This window comes from Maylandia zebra, linkage group LG7 (genome assembly GCF_041146795.1).
Source record: "Maylandia zebra isolate NMK-2024a linkage group LG7, Mzebra_GT3a, whole genome shotgun sequence".
In the NCBI taxonomy this organism is placed as follows: domain Eukaryota; kingdom Metazoa; phylum Chordata; class Actinopteri; order Cichliformes; family Cichlidae; genus Maylandia; species Maylandia zebra.
Window position 1 is genome coordinate 59,430,804 of NC_135173.1, and position 23,801 is coordinate 59,454,604.

Consider the following 23,801-nt stretch of genomic DNA (forward strand, 5'->3'; position numbering starts at 1 on the left):
AAATACACAATTTTCAAATGGAGGCCTTATAACAGATTATATTGTTCTCTTCCAAGATGGTTGCTGGCATCCACCAGTAACCTTTCAAAACAACATGTCTAATTTCACTGCATTGACAGTAGGTAAAGAATTAAACTGACATTACTCCACTACTAAATCTATATAAATCAACAGTTAAATAATGTCAGTTCTTCCGTGTTCTCTGGAATCAATCACAGCAAAGAAATTAGACTGTTTCTTTTGAAAAATGTTACAGGTAACCATCTTGGGAAAGAACAATACAAAACATTCTATTTAAGGCCTCTGACGTCAAGATTCAGTTAAACAACAATTATAACTAAACAATTTGAGGTAATGTTAGTTTCCATTAACATTAAATTAGGTTACTGAATTGGCAAACACCTTCCTATCAACATTACCCATTTTACCCCAATAACTAAAGAAATTAGCACTCGCAGGTCAAAACCTTTATTCAAGAGACGCAAAAATAACATTGATACAGTGACTGTCAAAAATTACAGCACTGATCATACTGTGACATCTTGGTTCAAAACAGCACACTTAGAAATATTCAACGTTCTTTACTTCAACTGAATGAAACTGAAAATACCATTTCACACGACCCATATGGGATATTTAGACTGCATAACTGTTCATGCTACATCTCTTCACTAGTAAAAGAAAGAAACAATACAAAGAGAAATTTAAAAATGCTGCCAAACAGAGAACTTGTACAGAGTAAAAGGAAAAACAAACAACAACAAAAAAACAGCTCGTCCTCATGGCAGTTGCAGAGTATATAAAAATGAACCCTGCGATCTGTTCCTGGAATTGAGCTTCAAAAATGCAGCAGAACAAGTGTGAGATTTAAATCTCCTCTCACCTAGAGCTGATCAGCTTGCATGCATAACAGTGAGCTTTCCTTGCAGGAGCAGTTTTGTCTTAGTTGTGAGCTTTTCTTGAGAGCCGAGTTGCATCCAACTCCATTACCACCCTTTGAATCACCTCAAGTGTAGCAGAGCTGTGATGGGTAACTCATATTGAAGGAATAAAAAAAAAGGTCCAAACAGCATGGCTACTGCAAAGGTCACGTTATCCAGATCTTGAAGAACTACTATACCTTCGATGATGATGCCAACATCAGAAAAGTCATTGCCTGGCGCATCTCTGGAGACAGATGTTCATTGTGGTTTTCTCAATCTGTGCAGTGGCCTCAGTCAAGTCCTGGTTAAACACAAAACACTGCTTTAAGATTCCTTTTTAAACTCATCTCTTTTGAATCTACCAGTTCTAAGGTTAGAGAAATTTAAACCAATCAAAGCAACATAGTAAATAACTATAGCCAAAGAGTGGCCTGCCATGCTGCCATTCATGGTCTAACAGAGTTTCTAAGAGAGAGTGAAAAACATAATAATTTCAAATGCTTTACATTAGTTTTTGTTAGAAAGACACCGGCCCATCAGAAATCCAGGTTATGTCACTCAGAAGATGTTAGAATTTAGACTTTCAGCCCCACAATTTGGTTAGCTGTTGGTCTTTTTTTTTTTTTTCCAAACAAAAGCTAATGTAAATATTGGTGGGATTTTCCTTTGTTCACTAGAATGACAAATTTAAAGTTTTTTCACACTGATGTGACCCCTAATACAGGGGTGGGGCCTCAAGGGGGGGCGGCCGAGTTCACTACCAGGCCTCATGTGAACTTCAAATTATTAAAGAGAACTACTGGTCCTAACCAGTCCAATGAGAATCAAGTGGATAACTAAATGCATTTTTAAAAGTTGCAAAGCCACAATCTACTCATAAAACACTCACCATGAACTCCTGCACCAAGATGTTGCAATTGTCTTTCACACAGATGCGGAGCACTTTGATGAGACTCCCTTTGAGCATTAATGTCATCCTAAAGTATTATAACAAAGAAAACAGAGATTTGTGAACTTTTCAGTAGCACAGAAGAAAATGATCCCAGACAAAAACTCTTGACTTTTTAAACCAGTCAACATGCAACACCAGCATCTACAAAGCAATATCAAAAGTTCCTGTTTGACATCAACTTTATGGATGGATAGTTTCCAGAACATACATTTTTTTAAAAAGAAAAAATTTTCTTAGTGGGCCAGTAAATGCATGACAAAAATTATGGCATCATTTTAGTGGAATCAGTACTCACAGGTAATAATGACTGTTTCAATGGATGCAGCATAAAAATCTTTTACTGGCCTAATGCATAACATTACCATAACACCTTGAACCCACAATCCATCCCCTGGTGAAATGCAGAATAGAGGTCGTCTCTCAATGTGCAGCAAAAACAAAAGGACAGCAGGTGAGGGCAGGAGGGGTAGGGATGTAAGCTAGCATAATGCCGCTGATGATATTAGCTAAAGCTGTTCAATGTCCAAAATCTCACTAACACCACGGTGCAGTAAATACACAATGTAACTGAAGAGTCAGTTGGCAAATCTATTCACACAGAAAACCAAATTATGTTATGAGCGCCTCGTAATTAGGTTTAATGTGATATTACGGCTCTTGTGCCAAAGACAAATTCAAATGAAAAAGCGCCAATTCTTTGACAACAGATAAAACAGCAAATAAGCTAACGGCTCTTTTTTTTTTAGCATGTTACATGGCGACACTCTAGACGTTAACTACATTTGGCTGAAATATGGTAAATATTAATTCAAAAAATCAAGACATACCAAAAACGTAGAGTTGGCTGCTCGACTTGACTGAGATGGATGCCTTTTTTAAACCACGATCCAAAGCCCGCGAGATGAAATCACGCGTGGTTTCACGAGATTTAACAGTTATTGACTTACTTCACCTGAACATGATATGAACAATTTAATACACCCTTTCTGCATATCATGTAGTTTTTACACTATGTTACAGGAAAGATTAGTTAGATTAGTTTAGAATTATCTTTTTAGACTTTCTCAGCAAAGACATACTGTTTTGGGACATATTGTTTTAGATTGTTTTATCTCTCACAGCTTTCTCCCAGCTCTCTGCTGACGAGACTAGCGCCACATATGGAGTTGTTTATTTTATCTGTTTTGTATTTTTCTTATCCTGTTCTCACTGTCTTTCCTATAAAAAGTGCCCAGCCTCTGTACACGTTGTGAGTTGTTCTTAGCAGCTCACCCGTGTACACGTTTGATAAAGAAAGTAACTTTGTCTCATTGTGTCTTTATTTCTCCTGGGATTTTTACAGAGTTTTCCCCCAACACACTATATAGTAACATTTATCTTTAAAACATGAGGCAATTGTGTTAAATACATGCAAGATGCTTACATAAATCCAAGAGATGGCCAGTCCCTTTTTTTCAGTGGCTTCTGTTGACGGAAATTCTATACTCATGATGTTTCTCATCCTCAGGCAAAGTGAAAATCTAGCAAGACAGGTCTATGACTATGTCTGTAAATTGCACAACATGTCCTCATTCCAGTGGGACCAACTCCACTTGTGTTATTTTCTCTCAGAGTACAAGACCATAAAACCAGTGCAACTGGTTTCTGTGCGTTCTGGAAAGTAAGTATGAGTTTTTACTACTGTGGTGCACTAGACTTTCTTGTTTTATGTAGTGTGTGCACACTGTGGGGATACATGGTTAATAAAAGTGTCCACTATGGACAAGCCCAGGCCCAATTTCAAAAAATCTCAATTTCTTTAAAATTGAGATTAACATATCCTATTGCAAAGTATCAACAACAAGACATTAAACAACAACACAGAGACTAAGAAGGCTAGAGCCTGACTGAGGTATTCATCACATATTTAACAGTAGTGGCAAATATGTTAGGTCCAAAATGACCCAGTGTGAAAAAGTATACGCCCCCCCCCCCCCCCCTTTTTTTTACAGAACATAATGCGAAATAATATTTAAAAAAAGGAAAAGATCCTTGGAGTATTTTATAACTAGCTTCATCACTCTCAGCACAATTAGCTGTGTTTGAAGTCCAAACTTTCAGAGACTCAGCGCGTGACTGCAGCTTGTTGCTATGTCAGCTTATTCACATGCCGGTCATGCGTTTTGGAGATGCGGCACACAGTGTGTTAATAACACTCACCATCATTCTACCTTCAAAGTGTTAATGCTACCTTATCTTAAACCTGTCTTAATAAACAACAATGTCATATGAAAAACTAGGGTGACACTAGGGGTGGCAAGAGATCATTTCAGGATGGCACATGCCAACCCTCTAAATCCGCCCCTGGGTGGTGGAGACCTTCATCTAGAAGAAATGCTGTAAAACTTGTGAAAATACAGTTAAAAAAATGCCCTCACTAACATCTTCTAGTGTCTCCTTAAACTGGTTGTGTTACTTTCACGCAGAACAGTTACCCGGGGGTGGCCGTGTCCCATGATTTCTCTGTGATCTGGTCCCTGAAAGCCACGGGTGCTGTGTGGGCTTCGGGGGTGAGGCGGAGCAGTAGCAGATTTCCGACGCTAGGGGGTGTAAAGAATAAAGGAGGGCTTTATGGAGGATAGGCTCTGACGTAAGAGACGTCGTAATTTCCACGATTCTTTTATTCGTTCAGAGAGTAGAGCAGAGAAAGCACGCCGCTCTGAGTCACACAACAGACACGCCGTGGACTCCTCGTGGCTGAGGCCGGCCTGAGCATCAGAGCGACCGGCACATCAAACTGACGACAGAGGGGGGCGAGACGGGAAGCTTTGTGCGGCAGACAGAAGAGGAACCAGCGATGTCAGGGCTGAAGAAGAGAAACTCCAACTCGTCCGTGGACAGGGAGGAGGATAAGCAGGTCACTGAGAGGATGCTGTCCCCGGGTAGCGGCAGTGATAGGGGGGGCTTCGGTCAGGATGGAGGACCGGGAAGCGACCTCAGCAGCCCCGGCAACGTCACAGCAGGAGACGGAGCGGAGGAAGGGGTCGCCCTGAAGAGGACCATCACGCTGTTGAACGGCGTGGCCATCATCGTGGGCACCATCATCGGCTCGGGTATCTTCGTCACGCCGACAGGCGTAGTGAGGGAGGCTGGCTCTGTGGGTTTGTCCCTCATAGTGTGGGCGGTGTGCGGGGTCTTCTCCACAGTGGGCGCCCTCTGCTACGCGGAGCTGGGGACCACCATCACCAAGTCCGGCGGCGACTATGCCTACATCTTGGAAGTGTACGGCTCCCTGCCGGCATTCCTCAAACTCTGGATCGAGCTGCTTATCATCCGGCCGTCCTCCCAGTATATCGTCGCCTACGTCTTCGCCACCTACCTCCTGAAGCCGCTGTTCCCCGTGTGCTCGGTGCCGGAGACGGGGGCCAAGCTAGTGGCCTGTCTCTGCATCAGTGAGTATCGGAGCTCAGGCACCGGGCGAGATGATGCAACTTTAGTGTGTGTGTGTGTGTGTGTGTGTGTGTGAGAGAGTCCCTATGCAGGCGGTTGTGGTTGCACTTCCTGTATATCTATACTATAAAAACACCTGTGCCTCGTGGGCACCTCCTGAGATAATGAACGACTATGCTCACACACAATATATAAAGCCTCATCCTATGGAGCGCGTGCGATACCATCAGCACTCGCACACGCGCGCGTGTAGTAGTGGAAAAAATGCGGCGATATTACATCAGCTGCCGGGGTGATGTAGGTTGCTCACAGGTTATAGGTCTTAAAAATAACCCAATTAATTGCTTTGAAATAATTCCTGGTGTTTATCATAAATAATATTTTCTGTGACGTGATAAGCAGCAAAGAAATCAAAATAAATGCCTTCATTTTAATTACTTAAAGCTTAGATATGATAACTTAATGTAAGTTGGTTTTATTAAATCAAATGCAAGCAAATATACACCAATAGATGATTTAACCCCAGTTTTAGTGGTGCGGTTTAAAAACAAGTAGTTTATCATCAGTTTTCCGTGTCGCATGTCTAAGTTAATAAACAGCCGCACATTTATGATGGATGTGCAGAGTTTTCTATGTGCACTGGGCTGTTTTACACCTTATTTTGTCTTAAAGCAATTATTTCAGGATTCTCACCTGTTTCATCACTTCATTCTTCTTTTCAAGACTTCATGGCAGCCTGAACATAAGTTTAGAGGTGTGTGTGTGTGTGTCTGTGTGTGTGTCTGTGAGGTGGTCAGGGTCGCTGCACATTCATAGCTCCTAAAGTCTATTTTAGTGCCAGGTTTTGTTTAATTTGACTGCTGCTGGAATCTGTATAATTCAGATCAGCGTGTCTCTGTTCCCTTCAGGTTTGTGAATATACGTGTATGCTACATGCCCAAGTATTAGCCATTAGTGTGTGTTTGTGGGTCTGGATGCCAAAGTGTGTCTACCCCTGTACTGTACTTGGCCTCCTTCTCCTTTGTCCTGGTCTCTCAAATACAGAGCCTCATTGTGCCGTCTCGTCTTTCTATTGTGGCCCCGACCTGATTTAGGAGCTTTGAACAGGCCTGCTGCTTTAGTTAATCACTTCTAACAGGCTACTGCAGCAACTTTGCGTGTGTGCGCTTATGGAGGATAGGGTAGGCACCAGCCGGTACATGGGCATTTAAAAGACAGATGGGTACAGGAGAAAAGACTTTATTCTCTTAAAATGTGTCACCCCTGTAACTTCTTCCTCTGCTCGCGTCATGTTGACAGCAGAACGTACAATCACACACACTCACTGTAAGGTCCCACAAGTGGAGCAGAAGAAACACATTACAGGGTAAAGTTGTGCAATTTGACTGGTTACAAGATTGGTTTCCTATACGCGTAACACACCTGTAAGCTTTATGTGTCAGTGGCCTCTTTTACTCTGTGGTCTTATTCTCTGCCTCCTTTTCTTTCGCAGTGTTGTTAACCTTTGTGAACTGCTACAGCGTGAAGGCGGCCACCAGAGTGCAGGACTTCTTCGCGGCAGCCAAGCTTCTAGCGCTCGCGCTCATCATCATCATCGGATTTGTCAAGATTGGACAAGGTACCTTGCACAAGCACACAGATACACAAATGCACACGTCACCTCTTTGCTCTTATGCCGGCTTTATTTGCCCAACCCCCACTTTATAAGCGTTTCCCTCCATCCCTCCAGACACACCTTTAACAAGTTAAAATGTAAATGACCGACATGGCTGAAGACGGGCTGAGGTAGCCACAAATATGCAAATGACACGTGCTGACAGTTTGGACTTGTGCATCTCCGTGATTCAAAGCACTCTTTTTCTAATATACTCAGGCTTGATGAACCCACTCAGTCTGTTTTTCCTCCCTCTCCTTTTCACTGGCTGTTCCTAAAAAGCAGGAGGTTTGAACATCAGGTGGGTGTGGCTTCCGTGCTCGCCGTCTGAGATGCCCACATTAAGGATTTCTGCTCTCTGTGACACCATACTGATCCATTAGCTCTTATTAAACATTGTCCATGTTTACAGTTTTTTCTGATTGCTTAAGCACATTTTTTGTAACTATTGGCTAATTTTGCAAAACTCTTCACACAAATAAGAAAACCTGTCACCCAATAATCAAAACATTGTAGTTCTCTTGCAAAAGCAAACACAGCTAGATTAACTCTTCACATCTTTGTAAAAATGGTGTTTCCGTATCAAACAGTACACACAAGCCATCATCTACTAAGCACACAATGCGCCAACTGCACACTGATGGTATGAATACAAAACACATCTGGCTTTTGCTTTCTCTGTGCACAAGGTAGGCTATGTCAGTGTGAGCTCATACTTCTGTCATAGATCCATAAGCATAGAGGGATCCAAACTTCAAGTACTGGTGTTTATTCAAACACATCAAAACAAACACAAGTGTTTATTTCCAAGTATAGGATTATTTGCAATCGCCATAATGACTATATGGGTTACTTGGTCTGCAGTGAACATGCTTCCTCTGCCCCCAGCATCTGGTCATCTAGCAATTCTGTAAAGTAACAATTTCAGTATTTTTACATCAATGGTATTGGTGTGTTTCTCATTGGCATATGGCAGTGCTACAAATCTTTGTGCGAAGTGACTGTACTAACCGATTCTCATTTCAAGATGTCCTTATGGTACTTGCTACAGTGTAGCGGCTCGAGTTAGGCTGGACCCGTTGGCCAGCTACCCTCAGGGTCATTCCACGGTTGATTACATGGTCCACTATTGTAGCTCTGATGTCATCAGCAATTCTATTTCTTACTCTTCCTACCCTTCCTCTCCCCCCTCCTCATCTTCCTCTCCCCCCTCCTCGTCTTCCTCTTGCTCCTCCTTGTCCTTGTCGTCCTCTTCGTCCTACTTCTTCACCTCCACGTCCTCTTCCTCGGCCTCCTCTACTTCTCACTCTTTCTGCTCCCTCCATTGTACTCCGCACACACAGCTTACCTGTATTGTAGTGCTTAGGCTGATTGCAAAGTGAACTGATTATCTAAAAAAGTTTTCACATGTGAAAGTGTGCCAGACAGTTGGCAAATTAGTGTTAATGATAGCCATACATGTGTATACTTTTGCTAGGAGTGTGTTGGAAATTTGGTAATTGAGTGTTGTGCAGTGAATTGTGCCTACAGTTTTGCAAAGTGTGTGTTACAAAATTGCAAACTGAGTGCAAAGCAGTTTTTGTGCTTTTAGTTTTGCAAACTCAGTGAGTGGTTTTGCTATAAGTCTGAATAGTTTTAGAGATTGTGCTACAGGAATCACAGTTAGGGTTTAAGCAATCAGAAAAAACTGTAATAAGAGGATAGACCATCGTGACAGTGTATCAGAAAGTAATTAAAAAGCATAAAAAGGTTACTTTAAGAGCCTGACACACATTACAAAAGTTAAACAGTAAATAAACTCCATGGTAAAATATGTGGATTTTATGAACTGTGTATTTTAATGTTCCGTTTATATTGTTATTAGATTCCCTTAAATGATTTAGGCAGTGTAGAAAGTCTTTACAGTTTGAGTTGAGTGATTGCATCAGCGTCAAGGAAGTTGACGGACCAGTTTGTGTGCCACGCGACATAAAACAGGAAGTTTCAGCTGTGTTTACTCCAGCTGTGTATTCCATTGACACAGTAGCTCGCCTGCTGGCACAATCAACCCTTACATAAGCAGGTAATCTCAGTTTCAAGGGGGAAATCCTTAAATTAGATTACTTAACTTAATGGATCTGTGTCTCCTTCACTAAGAGATTTGAAGAAGTGTTGTCGTGTACCTTTTTCCTCAAAGTCAGTCTAAGATTAAAACCGGCAAACTGACTGTGACTGTGAGGTTAATTGTGTTAAAAAGAAAGTCGTGATGGCCCAGACGTATAAAGCTTTCATGTCTTTCATCGCTTGTGACTCCTAAATTGTGTCTGGATCGCCTCTCTTTCAGCTGCTGTGTTCCCATCCCGAGTAAATCCTCACACACATGATTTGTAGATATTTGATTTCATGGAGTGACTTCTGAATTTTATTACAACCAACAGGATCTGGTGAAGCGTTGTGTAAAGATAGGACAGATAAACCATATAATGGCTCTTATGTAGGACACATTTGGGAGTGTGCTCATTGACTGTTGCAAGTCTGAGTCACAAATAACTTCTGTTTGAACAAGCAAACATGTGCTCAGCTCACTATAAACCACTGAAAAGTGTGCTTTTAATCAGACAGGAAGTGTGCTTACGCGATCAAACTGCCCTCTAGAGGAAGGGTTTGGCACTCTCAGCCAAGACTGACTACCACGGTCTACATATCAAAGCTGACACAAGACCCCTCTGCTTCTTTTGTGAGGTTAAAGCTTCTACCAGGCGACTGGAGGCTTGTACCCAATCTGCTGCCCGTGTTGGCTCCTAACTGTGCTCTCATGGCTGGCTTTCTTCCTGCACGCAATGAAGCTGTTGTCCATCGTATTCCTCTGAGAGAGACGGAGGAAAATGGAAAACGGGGGTACATTAGATCATTAGCATTAGATCAGAGTAGCTCTCCTGGACAGAAATAGTAAGAAAGAAATGCAATAAAAGGGAATACAGCAAGCACTGTGTATTGAATGAGGATGAGCTGGTACATCTGAGTATAAGGAGATTGACCACAGGGCTTATTTTGGCTCTAGACTCTGTACATGACCTGTGTATTTTCACTGTATGAAACACTGACGTCAGTGTAAACACACTAACACCTTATATTCCATCGATGTATTGAAATTCAGCAGATTTTGTGGCAGTACTGGTTTACTTAAAACTGCAGCTGCACTGCAAAGTTGATGCAGTTGCACAAGTGTCCACATTCAAAATAACAACAACAAAAAAAGGAAATAAGCTAAAATATTATGAAGGAAATGCATCAAAACACAACACCGAAAGCAGACTGGGTTTAGTCTGGCTTTACTTCAGCCTGTTTCTTTAGTGATAAATGTGTATCTAAAATTACGTTAACAGCGCACTGCAGCACCAGCCAGTCTCTGCTGCTTTTTGTTTTCATATCAAATCCAAATCCACTGTTTATGTTCTGATCCCTTATTAGTTGCCGCTACTGCCAAATTGTTGGTGTAAAACTTCAGCTAACTGTTGCACACAGAAGTAAGTGAGCAAGGGTATCCTGTTATGGGGCAAGATTACTTAATCAGAACCAAACTGGGATAAATTTAACATGTTCAGCTGGAGCTGTGAGGTGCACTGGAGCCACAGATGCACAGGCTTAGTGGGTAAAATGACAGGTCGGAGATCATAGGTCCGAGATCACCTGAGTGGCGGTCGATTAAACCAGAGCTGCGTCTGGTTCAGCATGTCTCCTTGTCAGACTTTTAAAGCCAATATTTTCGACTCATACACCGATGTTCTGTGCGGCACTCGTTAATAAATCTTTGTAAAGTTGAGGTTTGCAAATCCCAGTTTGTTAGTTTAAGGTGCTCGACCAAAATCGTGCCGTATGGATCCAATATTGAATATCCAGAGGTAAAAAGGTTGCAGTGACTCACAACATTCGATAAAAGTTGCCAAAATATCAATTTCCGCTGTTTTTGTTCATGTCAGCAAACCTGTGTCAGTAACTGTGGGGAATTCATAGCAAACTGTGGAATCTGTAACATCAGCAGCTGCAGGGAGCAGCCTCTGACCTTTGTGCTCTACTCTCACAATACCGTTAATTACATTAATACTTTTGAAAGTAATTCTTCCCCCAGTAGTGTGAGAAAACTTCATCAAAGTGTTCTCAAGTAAATAACAAGCATGAGCTGTACCTGCTTTTACTCTGCGGCTTCATTCATCTTTCCTTCCTGATCCGTTCCCTGTAAGCTGAATGCTAAGTTCACCTATCTAGTGTCTGTTTTGGTTTGTAAATGAAACACGAGGACGGATTCTACCAATTTGTTATTCTAGTCCTTTTCCAAGTGTCATTTCTGGTTTGGTGTCTACTCTGAATCAATTTTAAGATCTTTAATCATCACTCTGCTTCTAATAACTGTTTACCTGGGACGTCTGACATTACATAGACTTCTAGAAAGACTAGGCATGTGCCTGTCATTATATCAACAAAGGAAAGCATAAAAAAAGGAAGGCACAAAAGCCTTTATTAGCAGGGAGCTGTTGAGAAAGCCAGGAAATGAAGGGAAAGAACACAGGGGAATGACAAGTAGAAAGGCCCTGTATTTGGAATCAGACTCGGGGTTACAGCTGACGACATCTGTGCCAATTTGATCTGCTCACCAACAACATGCATTGGTACTGGGCCTCACTGAAATGTAGAGAACTCTTTGCGTGAGGAAGTGACTGTAAATGATTATAAGGTAAGCAGGTTAATATTTCTTACAATAAATAAGTGGATTAAAACCATTGTCATAGCTGCGTGCTAAAGACCTTGACCGATTTTTGCCATTTCATGATCTGTCAATATTTGTGGTTGTAAAGAGCGTGACTGAGAGAACTAATATGCACTTGAAATAAAGTGTGCTTATCAAAAAACTAAAGAGGTGTCTTTGAGTGCATTGTCAGAGTTGTGCTTTGTGCCCTGATTCTACACACAGAATGGAAAAAAGGCAGGAATTTAGTTCATTCAGGTGTTGCTGGCAAGTTATCGGCTGCGTGTGTGTTCTCTGTCGTTCATGCATATTTGGTTGTGTGTGTGTGTGTGTGTGTGTGTTACTTTCACTGTCTGGTGCCTGTATCATGAGACCAGCTGGTGGTGGGTCAGCGTGCCCAGACCGATATGGTGGAATGTGATGAGTGGTAGAAACAGAACTGTGAGGAAAGTCCCCCACTCTGACTTTAGGCAAAGATTTAAAGGTTTCACCATACGCATGCCTAATAATAGGAGGTCTAAGTGTTATCAGTTCAAATAAAACGCATCATTTAGCTATGAAAAGAGGCTTATTTGGTTGCTTTTCTGTTGGATCATTCACACAAATGGCTTGCATGAATGATCTAACAGAAATGTGCCTTAATTTGGTTGCTTTTCTTAAAGATTAAGTTTCTGTGTTTTGTTTTGTTTTTTGTTGTTGTTGTTTTTTGTTTGTTTTTTTGTTTTGTTTTTTCCCCCATTAAATATCAAAGGTCAGTAAGTCCCGTTAAAAATGTCATATCATATCAGAAAAGGAAAACAAAAGGAGCTGTGATGAGTCAGACTTCGCTATCATAGGAATCTGTAAAGGTTACTATGAAATTGGCCATTGCACTGATTTTTAAGCCTGATCAGAAGCTGTGAGTTTAACAGGAATTCTGTCGAGTTGAGACACGGGTCAACATAAGGCCTGAGGTGGATGACATGACTTGTGCAATGTGTGGCTACTCACATGGTTTTTAAAAAAAAAAAAAAAAAAAAAAATCTATTCTTCTTCATAGAAATGTCAAACCAGCATGAGCAAGCTGCTTTGTGACGTTTAACTGATGCTGGAATATGCAGCAGAATATTTAAAGGCAAACTCAGACGACAACTGTCTCAAATATTAAAAGCAATCCATCTTAAGGGGGACCCATCATGTAGATTATCAGTCCATACTTTTATTCTTGCAATAGATATTTTTGCATTATTCACAGTTCAAAATAATCAAACTTCTTCAAAGTGAGCGCCATGGTCTCTTGACACTGTGGCCACACATCTGTCTGCTTCATCAGAGGTGGAGCAATGCATGAGGCTGTCCGTTGGACCAGGCTGCACAATAATCGGGCGTTTCCCACGCTGCACATTGGCTCAGGGCTAACCCTCCCAGTACCAACACTGCCGGGGGCTGTTGGTTTAGCAACCGTCGCCATGTCTGAGAATGAGAATGCATGTCGTGGAGAGCAGGAATTTGTACACAGATCCCCTACAACCAGCAGAAACCTGAAGGACTGGAAAAAGAGGCAGTGATCAGAATGTGATAAATCCCCATAAGGGCTCAGGATTTGAGAAATACATATGCTGTCTGCTGGAACAAGTTGCATTTATATCAGCGTTAGCATCTCATATGCCATTGGATGGAAGGCGCGATTCATAGAGCTATGATAATTAGAAATGACACAAATGTTAAAAAGTTGAACTATCCTTAACCACAGACTTTCCCCTGCTCCTCTCCCTCGTCTTTTACCTCTGCCTCTTTTATAGGCTGCGTGAGCCTTATGTCAACCCGCATAGCCTTGCCACTGTCTGGGTTACTTATTGACTGTCTCAGCCAGGTCTTAACTCCAGTAATTCTGCAGTCCTTCACTGATCCGCATAGTGGGGCGGATTTAAGCATGATATTAGACATTTTCCCTTTCAAAGGCTCTTTGGCTTGTGGATTCACTGGTCAGTGTTTTATGTATTATGCCAGAATGACTGGTCAACCTGCCCGTGGCCCAATAGCGCAGACGGTAAACTGGGGCTTTTTTTTTTTTTTTTTATAAATCCTAATCCTTTTGTCTTCTCCAGGTGATACAGCCGGACTTCTTCCAGAGAATTCCTTCAAGGGGTCCAAATATGAGTTTGGAAGTATTGGCCTGGCACTCTACAGTGGCCTGTTTGCTTACGGTGGCTGGTGAGTTAACACATCAGCCTAGCTGTGCAATTAGTTTGCTGTCCACTCTCTGCCTGTATCCAGTTTCCCTCAATTCAAATGTTAAACCTGGTGCTTGGAGACGGTGTGAAAATGGATCAAATGCTGGGGCATTTTGTCAGTAACATATCATCTGATAAGTCCAATGAATGGCTATTACAAATAACACTGAACATACTGTACATTACTAATGTTTCTTTTAAATAATAAATATCAGAAAAATAAAGGTTCAGTGCATCTTCATTGCTTTTTACTGTTCAATACCTATTTGTTGTCTCTTTTGTTTCCAGGAACTACTTGAATTTTGTTACAGAGGAGATGATTGAACCTTACAAGTAAGTTGATCACAATTGTGATTTTTACCTTTAAAATTCATGTGGAGTAGTCAAAAGTCCGCAGTTGTAATCAGCCTGCCGTTGTTGTACGTTTTCCTCAGAAACCTTCCTCGAGCCATCATCATCTCCCTGCCGATAGTGACAGCAGTGTATGTCCTAACAAACTTGGCCTATTTCACCACACTCTCCCCCAATCAGATGCTTAACTCAGAGGCTGTGGCTGTGGTGAGTGCTTTGAGCTGCAGTAATGTACAAAAGTCTTGAGCCATCCCTCATTTCTTTATATTTTGCTAGGAAAATGGGAAATTGGTTCGGTGATTTATTAAAAGATATAAGACAAAAACAGAGTTTGTACAGTTCTAACAAGCTTGAAAGTCTGTATTTGGTATGCTTTAAGTGCTTCCTATCTAACATTCACACACATTCATACTCCAATAGATGCTTCGGAGAGGAGCTTGGAGTCTTTCCGAAGGATATTTGACATGGAGACTGGAGTAGACTGAACCAGCAACCTTCTGATTAGTATACAACCTGCTCTAATCTACCTCCTGAGTTAAAGCCAATCCAAAACCACGCGTGAAGCAGAAGGGAAATTTTCTTGTAATTCCTCTAAGTGGTCTTAGGGAATAGTTCTCCAGGCTTCTTCAAGGACATTTGAAGCTCTTCTTTAGATGCTGACTGGCTTTTGTTCCATTCTTTATCAGGATGATCGCATACTACTTTAATAATGTTGAAGCCCGGCCTCTGGGGAGGCCAGTTCATGAGTGATAGTGTGTTTTTCTATCCAGGTGTGCTTACTGCATAGTGTTTGGGATCATTGCCAATTTGAAAAAATGAAGCCATTGCCCTGACAGAGCCTCCACCTTGTTTTACAGCAGTATTTTAAGGCAGCCAGTGTCCAAAGAAAAACTTTAAGACACCTTCAGGAAGCCTGGAAAACTACTGCCCGGGACCATTTTATGTTTAGTTTCCAAGAAGTCGGTCTTGATTGTAATTGTCTTAAAGAAATTAGCAGCACTGTATATTTGGGTGGGGGGTATAACTGGTCCAAAGATGTGAATACTTGCTGCTGAATGCTGAATATATGTTGCTGATGTTGTTGTCTACAGGATTTTGGTAACTACCACCTGGGTCCCATGGCGTGGATCATCCCGGTGTTTGTAGGCCTGTCCTGCTTTGGATCAGTCAACGGCTCACTGTTCACATCATCCAGGTAACACTCTCACACCAACCATGTTAAAAAAAAAAACTCGTGCGCACACACACACAATTAGCAAGTGTTAAGAGTCAAGATTAGAAACACCCGGAGCCTCTTCATCTTTCTTTTCACAGCGATTAATCACATATCTGTGTCTTTCTATTCATCTCAGGTTATTCTTTGTGGGTTCTCGGGAGGGTCACCTGCCCAGTCTGCTGTCAATGATCCACCCCACTCTGCTGACCCCACTCCCCTCACTTATATTCACTGTATGTTTTTGGTTTTTTAACTTTCTTTATTGGCACGCAAGAGAGTACATCTTCTGAAACCATAGCTAAAATAATAGTGTGCGTGTCTTTTCAGTATTTTAATTTGTGGGATCTCACTTCACTTCACTGCATAATAGGTTATTATATACAGTTACAGAATATTTTTAATTAATTTTGAATAAAAGGACAAAGGTGAACTTTTCTGAAAACAAAGACTTTTTGCTGCTCTCTTACACAGCGGAGAATCAAACCATACCAACATGCTAGCAACTTACACCTGCTCAGTTGAACTTCAATGAGTTACTTTATTTAATTGCATGCAGAAAATCTCATACTTGGAGGCAGTGTCACCAGACTTAGAGAGGTAATGTTTTCCCTTCTCTCCGTCTGTCCAGTGTTTAATGACGCTGCTCTACGCCTTCTCCAACGACATCTTCTCCGTCATAAACTTCTTCAGCTTCTTCAACTGGCTCTGCATCGCCATGGCAATCATAGGAATGATGTGGCTCCGCTATAAGAAGCCTGAGCTGGATCGACCAATAAAGGTGAGTCAGCCTCGAGAACTGTTTTTAAGAGGTTTTCAGCAAAAAATGTGGCTGGTGGTGGAGAGAACTAGTCTGTCAGGCAGGCCAAAACAATGGATCTTCTCTTGGTCTTTGTCATCATTGACTCCCACTGAAGTTGGCTTTGGCAGCAGGAAATCTTCCTTCTTTGTGTAAAGCGACAGACAAAGATCCATTCAGTGCAGATGAACAGATACTGATCGCAGATTAAAAGACAGGAGGGGAGCTGGATGCTAGTCAGCTGGTGCTGAGGCTGGCTGTGTGTGTGTGTGTGTGTGTGTGTGTGTGTGTGTGTGTGTGTGTGCAGTGTACTCGTGTTACCCATGCTGTGGGGACCTGAATGTGTTTATACAGTCAGTGTGGGAAAAGCAAAAAAAAAGTCTTTGAATGTTACATTTGAGGTTGAAAGCTTTCACAATTAGGGTCCAGATTTGGAAAGTTAGCTATGGTTTGGGTAGGTTTGCACGATCTCCGTGATGTCCTCTGAGGTGATGGAAACACAAACGTGTGTGTGTGTGAGTAAGAGGAAGAGCGCTACCGCTGCACTCTCCGCATCACAGAGGACCCTTGTTACAATTTGAGTGTGTGTTTGATGGTCAGAGGCGGAAAAGTGAAAGAGGCAAATGGATGTACTGGTCCAGTCCTGTGTGAAAGCGGGTGGCTGGGACAGGAGCGGCACTGTCCCTGCTGACCTCCATCTCTCTTTCACTCTCCCACTCTTTTCCTTTCTCCTTTCTTTGTCTGTCACATTCCTGCTGTTCAGCCAATGAGAGTAGTGGAGAATCACAGTTAGATTTATTCCTTTTTGTAGGAGAGATAGGGCACAGTGTTCTAAGAACAGCTCAGTTATTGACAGTGTCCACTCACATTGATGCTACGTGGCCAAATGCATCTGAACACATGTGCATCGCATATATGATTATTGAGCACAGACGCTATCAAACATAACCCGGTAATAAGGATTATTACCGGGATTATTATTACTGCCCTGGGGCGCCTCTGTCAGTGCGCCCCAGGGCAGCTGTGGCTACAATGTAGCTTGCCATCGCCAGTGTGTGAATGTGTGTGTGAATGGGTGAATGACTGAATGTAGTGTAAAGCGCTTTGGGGTCCTATGGACTAGAAAAGCGCTATACAAATGCAGGCCATTTACCATTACTACAGTGGCGCTGGGAGGTCAAATGCACTGCAGCTTAAACTTAAGAAAGTATGAGCGAATGTAAAAATACTGCAAAAGCTTTCAAAACACAACAGTTTAAATTTTTCTGGGAGACGCATTCACAGCTTATGTGTTGTGAGGGAGCAAAAGATGCAGGTAATTTTAATTGGATAATCCATAAGATACTGTAGATCCATGTTTGCTATTAGCCGTTTACACTTCTGTTGTGTTTTGTGAGCTTTTTCTGTGTTTTTTCTATTTACTGGTGTTTTCTTAAGTTGCAGTGCATTTGGCCTCTCAGGGCCACCATAGATTATAAGGACAATCTGTGAAAGATTTAGACTTTATTGAATTGTGCCACCTGCCACATCCTGGCATCCCATTTTATCACCTCAGCTAACCAGAGCTGTGAGGGTGGCGGTGATTCGATATTTTACTTGGCTGATGATTTTTACAACTGAAGGGTGCTAATGGAAGAGTCCATTAGTTGACACTAGTGGTTAAATGAGTTTATCTAGCATACATAATAGGGAGCATCCTGTCTTATTGCATCTAGCTTGGCCAGGTTAGATATCACAACGACTGTATATAAAAGATGGCCGTAGGTTCTGTGCATAGAGTATAAATGATGGATTTAGCCACCATGATGTCCCTCATTGGTTTAGGATTGGATTTTGAGCCTTCCTTGTTAGCATTTCCGCTGCCACCTTATGTGGATGAAATGGTGGAGTGCTAATGTTGTAGCTGCCATAGGGGCAATGCAGACACGCCCGTAGCTCAGTTATCCTGGTGGATACGTTGTAAAACAGTTTACGTCATAACTGTTTTTTGTAGCATATTGCAAATATTCTTTTTCCTGCTACAAATTTGGGTATTTTAGGAGCTTTTGACTCCTTTTGCGAGCCTGTCTCAAGTGGCTCATGGAGGAACTGTAGTTTTGGGTCACTTCGCGCTGACTCTAAAACATCGAGCCAATGCAGAAGTGGCTTACAGCGGCGTTATTTCTCAGCAAACACTCAGTTATGAGTTTTTGTGCTTCTCCCTGCAGGTGAACATTCTGCTACCAGTGAGCTTTGTGTTAGCCTGCCTCTTCCTTATCATCGTCTCCTTCTGGAAGACTCCAGTCGAGTGCGCCATCGGCTTTGGGATCATCGGCACTGGACTGCCCGTCTATTTTATTGGTGTGTGGTGGCAGACTAAACCCAAGTGGCTGCGAAATGGAATCCGTAAGTATCAGAATCAGAATCAGAAGACTTTATTGATCCCTGGGGGAAATTATTTTAAAACCAAGTAAAACAAACTCCTCCCCCTTGTCTATGAATATGTTACTTGGAGCATTTTATTCCACCTGTTTTTGTGTGCGCTTTTAATTTGTGCATTAACCTCCTAAGACCCAAACTCTTCCATGGCATGCATTTTTAATTTCTCTTTCATATTTGGGCATGTTGGGGCCCGATGAATGTAAAAACAAAGAATTTCCAGATTTATTTATTTATTTTTTACCTTATTTTTGTTTTTAAGAAAAATAAGAGCCACATATGAGGATATTTGTTTAACATTTTGATAGAACAGTAGCAGTATAATGTCCTTGTAAGTGGATATCAGGCCCTTGTAGAGCAAAATTGAGTATTTTGGTCTAAATAACCCAAAATGTGATGTCCACGTATGTGGACGCCAGGTCCTATGAGGTTAATATAAACTCAGTTGATTTTTACTTATCTCAAATTCTGCGTGAAAGTTTCAATGCTAGGTTCAATAAAAACATGACAAGTTTTTCTTCTTGAAACTTTTTAAAATTGTCCTCCGTTCTGCTGCTGATTAATATTTTAGGTTTATACCTTTGGTGTGTTGATCCGTATTTCTCTCTTCAGCTGCTGCATTTTGTCCTTGTCAGTTTCCAGCTAAATAATAACATTTAACAATCAAATGTAAAATTTGGTAGGATTTCAGATTTATCATCTCAAGGCTTTACGTTGGGTAAAGAAAGATATGGTGTTGGTCCACACTGATAGGCTTTCATATTTCAGCTCCATTCATTTGAACATTTGCTTTGCTCTTGATTTATATCCAAGTTTTTTTTTCTTTCATCGCTGAGTTAAATGTTTAACTCCAGGTGACCTCAGCTGTTTTGGCCCCTGAAACCCAGTTCAGGGTTCAGGGTTAGACTCGGTTTGCTAAATCTGAAGGAGGTCCCTGTTAAAGGTTTTTATTAGTGGTGATCTCATGTTTGCCTCACTCATAGCTCTCCTGAGTGGAAATAAGAACGCCGCTGTGGCCTTTAAGGACAGATAAATGGGACTTGGGATGCAGTCGGTGTATTTGAGCTCTGTTTGGGTGGAAACTTAGGTGAAGTGATGATTAACCGTCTCCGATGTTTGTTTTTCAGACTCGACCACAGCTCTGTGTCAGAAGTTCATGGAAGTTGTGCCTCAGCAGTCCTAAAAACCAAGTTGCCCTTTTACTTCAGCCAAAAGGCCAAGACGATTGGGCTAAGATATCATAACTGATGATGTTTGAACTCCGTTAATGCTTTTCTCTCTCTCACACACACACACACACACACTCTCTCTCTCTCTCTCTCGCTCTCTCTCTCTCTCTCTCTCTCTCTCTCTCTCTCTCTCTCTCTCTCTCTCTCTCTCTCTCTGAAGTTAAACAGCCATCGTCATTCTCTCTCTCTCTCTCTCTCTCTCTCTCACTCTCTGAAGTTAAACAGCCATCGTCATTCTCTCTCTCTCTCTCTCTCTCTCTCTCTCTCACTCTCTGAAGTTAAACAGCCATCGTCATTCTCTCTCTCTCTCTCTCTCTCTCTCTCTCTCTCTCTCTCTCTCTCTCACTCTCTGAAGTTAAACAGCCATCGTCATTCTCTCTCTCTCTCTCTCTCTCTCTCTGAAGTTAAACAGCCATCGTCATTCTCTCTCTCTCTCTCTCTCTCTCTCTCTGAAGTTAAACAGCCATCGTCATTCTCTCTCTCTCTCTCTCTCTCTCTCTCTCTCTCTCTCTCTCTCTGAAGTTAAACAGCCATCGTCATTCTTTGGGGTTATTTGACCCTTTTAGTGTCAATAATTTGTAGTTTCTTTTTTTCTTTTCTTTTTATAAAACAAGAACTGTTTTTTTTTTTTTTGTTTTTTGTTTTTTTTTTTTTTTTTTTTTTTTTTTTACATTTTCACTAATTGTTCTGTGAATACGTCTAATCTGCTGTCACCAGAAACCTGTTGTATTTAGCGGTGCCTTTACGTTGCAGATGAAGGTGAGCGTAGGTGGGCGATGATGCAGAACCAGCTGTCAAAATAAACAAAAAACAAACAAACACAACAACAACTTTTCCCTTCAGGAAGTTGTTGCTGGATATCACTACACACTCTGTTTTGCTCCTGCAGTCTTTACAATTTCAGTGTTGTGTTGTTGTCTGTGCTGCTGTGCTTTTGACAGTAAGCATCTGTCTGCCTCTCAGTGTTGGTTATTTGACCTGGCATGTTGTGCGTCTGTGCACAAAGCTGAACAGAGGCTGTGCTTTTTTTTTTTTTTTTCCTTTTTTGAAATATTTAAAGACGATCAAAGTGCTGACGTCCTCTCACATGTAGGCCTGCTGCTGTGGTTTTATATCGGGTAAACGGGCAGTAAATTAAACCTAATGTATGTTTCGTTTGTCTGGCTAACCAAAGCCCGACTTAAATTTATCTCCGAGTATAAAAAATGTGCAGTCTACTGATTCCTCATAGGACTTCTGTGTCTGAAGTGTCTTTTAAATCCTCATGTGGTTAAGCTTGACAGAAGTGCCCATGGGAAATAGTATTTTCTGTAAAGTGGGTCAAAATGTGCAACCTTTCTGCTGTTCTTTTTGTGTTTTTTATTTTTTTTTAGGGCGGGGGTGGGGTTGTCACTGATGTCAGTGATCAATATGTTGGATAACTGAGCCTGGCTCCCAGAGTGCTGCTTTTACTCCATCGCACTGAAAGTGTTTGAGGCAATGTTTCCAACTACATGCTGCAGTAAAGCCATGTAACACTCACAGCACGAGGTTAGAATGGAAAGACAGAAACAATGCAGTTTTGTGTGTGTGTGTGTGTGTGTGTGTGTGTGTGTGTGTGTGTGTGTGTAACATAGTTGTTTTTCTGGGCACAGACATATGGAGCTTAAATGCTCCCCTCCAAATTATTCCATGCAGCCCTGCTCCATTTTTGTATTTTGGGACCGTTAAAGTGAAGTGACACAGGAGTTTCTGCCTAGTTATACCCAGACTGTCAGAGAGGAAGTTTGATGTTTTTATTTTTATAATGGGTTCGTTGAGAGATGCAGCACGTTTTCACATCACAATATAACTGCTAGTTTTTCATTTTTCATCCTTGTCTTTTGTTTGTATTTCACGCACAGTAAAAGTTACAAACAGAAAACTAGAGCTGCATTATTAGTGTCCACCCCGCTCCTCCTGGAAAAAGGACCAAAAGTACAGGTTACCATGGCAGCGGTGGATCCAGGAGGAGTGACGTGTATGTTATAGAGTTAGAGCCTTCTAACACTCCAGCCATCGCTCAGAGCTGATGGAGAAACTAACATAAATGCGACTGTAGGAACTTTATTTATTTGTAGCAAACTTTTGATGTGTATTATTAGTCGCTCTAATTTGTTTACAGGGCATTTTGTGAAAAGTGCTTGTCAAATAAATCTTGAGGTTTTTTTCCAGTCTTGTGTTCTGTTTTGTTTGGTTTTCATCGTTTGCTCCTCTCAGCTTTCTTTGCATTAATTTATTTGTAAGGAGTATAAAGTACAGATATTAGTGTTAAAATTTAGAGAGGGGGGGTAAAAACTACTTAAGTACAGATAACTAAAAATTATACTTAAGTACAGTAATGAAGTATTTGTAGTTTGCTATTTGCCACTTCTGCTGACAGTTAAAAGCATTTCTTCCTTCTGCAGCCATAGCTAAATGCCATCATACCAAGGCCACACCTCTGCTCGTTCCGGCCAACTTTACAACCCTAATATAACATAACCCCGATAAAATATAAAGACTATAAAGTACACATACAGTAAATAAATAAATAAATAAATAAATATTTAAGTAAAGGAAAGATACCTGAAAATTCTACCTAAGTACAGTCGTGAACTATTTGTGCTTCATTACTTCCCATCCCTGCATTTAACCCTTAAATTTCCAGTTTACATGATCAAACACCTTGTTTTAGGACGTCCATGTGCAGCGGGCTTGCTGCATGATTTGTTGTTATTAAAATTACATTAGGTCCTTACTGTATTTTAATACAATAAATGTATTTCCCGAAACGTAGTAAAACATTAACTAGAGAAACGCTGACACAATCATAAAATCCCATTGCCAGCACCTGAGAGCTTCCATGCTGGACTTGTGCAAACCAGCCACACAGACATCAGCGTGCTTCCTCCTGTGTCTGACGTTAGCAGGTGTAACACTGGCAGCATCTGTATAAACTTTGAAAGGAGGCCAGCGTAACAACAGAAAGTTTGATTTTTTTATTTTCTTGGGGAAACAAGAGCAACTCCAGCATGTTGATATTTCCATGGAAAAAAAAAAACCCAAAGTGGTGTATGACTAGCATGGTGCAAACATGGTTAAAATGTAACCTTAGAAGATCTACATCTTTAAACCCTTCACTAATAATAGTAATGCTGTTTATTGATAGTTATTTTTTTTAGACCAAATCACTGGTTCCTGGTCCCCTTATCCAGGTTGTACCTTTAAGCTTGCTTCCTTTGTTTAGCACTTGAATAGCCTCTCATTCAGCTTGGTAGGAGTAGATGGGCAGGAAGTAAGAGGCTGCCATGTTTGGTCTCCCTGCTGCTTGTTGGATATCTGCAAAGTGCCTCTTCAGGCTTCACTCTGCTTCTTTTCAAACTCTTGACCGGTCCATGTTCACGTGCTCCAGCATCCGTCAAAGATCTTCAAGAAGTCGGAAATTCCTTCACCCCGCTTTTGGCCCCGTGTGCAGACTACAGCTGAATGGATGTTGGACGTTTAATTAGTTGAATTAATTACATTTACTTTGAAAGCTAGTCTGAAAGGCATGTTTTGAGCACGAGGGGTTAAAAAGCAACATTAACGACTGTGCTGCTGTTTCAAGTTTTTCTTTTCTATTTTTGTAAGAATTTGTGTTTTTTGTTTTTATTCAGGACAAAGTAAAAAGAGACTTCACAAGACTACAAAATACTACACAATCATATTAACAGACACTCACTGAAACATTTAGATGGAGTTAAAAAGCTAATGGTACAAAGATCATGTAGGTGTTAAATAACTGTTGCTGCTGCTGTGGATAGTTCTGTGAATGCGTACTGACAGTAAACCGTTGTGCTAGATTACAGCAGGATGTTTGGTCTTTAAGGTTAACATGACACACAGCTGATTGATGTT

At 41.3% G+C, this 23,801-nt stretch overlaps 1 protein-coding gene and 1 long non-coding RNA gene across 2 annotated transcripts; one reads left to right on the forward strand and one right to left on the reverse strand.

Annotated features, from left to right (window-relative positions):
• Window positions 1–222: 222 nt before the first annotated feature.
• Window positions 223–3,290, reverse strand: LOC106675740 (uncharacterized). The gene is made up of 2 exons (XR_001342059.4): window positions 1,813–3,290; window positions 223–1,224 (listed from the first exon to the last, which is right to left on the reverse strand). It is a non-coding gene; the product is annotated as an uncharacterized LOC106675740 (long non-coding RNA).
• Window positions 3,291–4,358: 1,068 nt separating this feature from the next.
• Window positions 4,359–22,096, forward strand: slc7a5 (solute carrier family 7 member 5). The gene is made up of 10 exons (XM_004564618.6): window positions 4,359–5,306; window positions 6,797–6,922; window positions 13,769–13,874; window positions 14,183–14,227; window positions 14,329–14,452; window positions 15,337–15,440; window positions 15,598–15,694; window positions 16,090–16,239; window positions 18,465–18,642; window positions 19,803–22,096. The coding sequence occupies exons 1-10, from the start codon at window positions 4,712–4,714 to the stop codon at window positions 19,856–19,858; spliced, it is 1,581 nt and encodes a 526-aa protein (XP_004564675.1). The 5' UTR covers window positions 4,359–4,711; the 3' UTR covers window positions 19,859–22,096.
• Window positions 22,097–23,801: the final 1,705 nt, after the last annotated feature.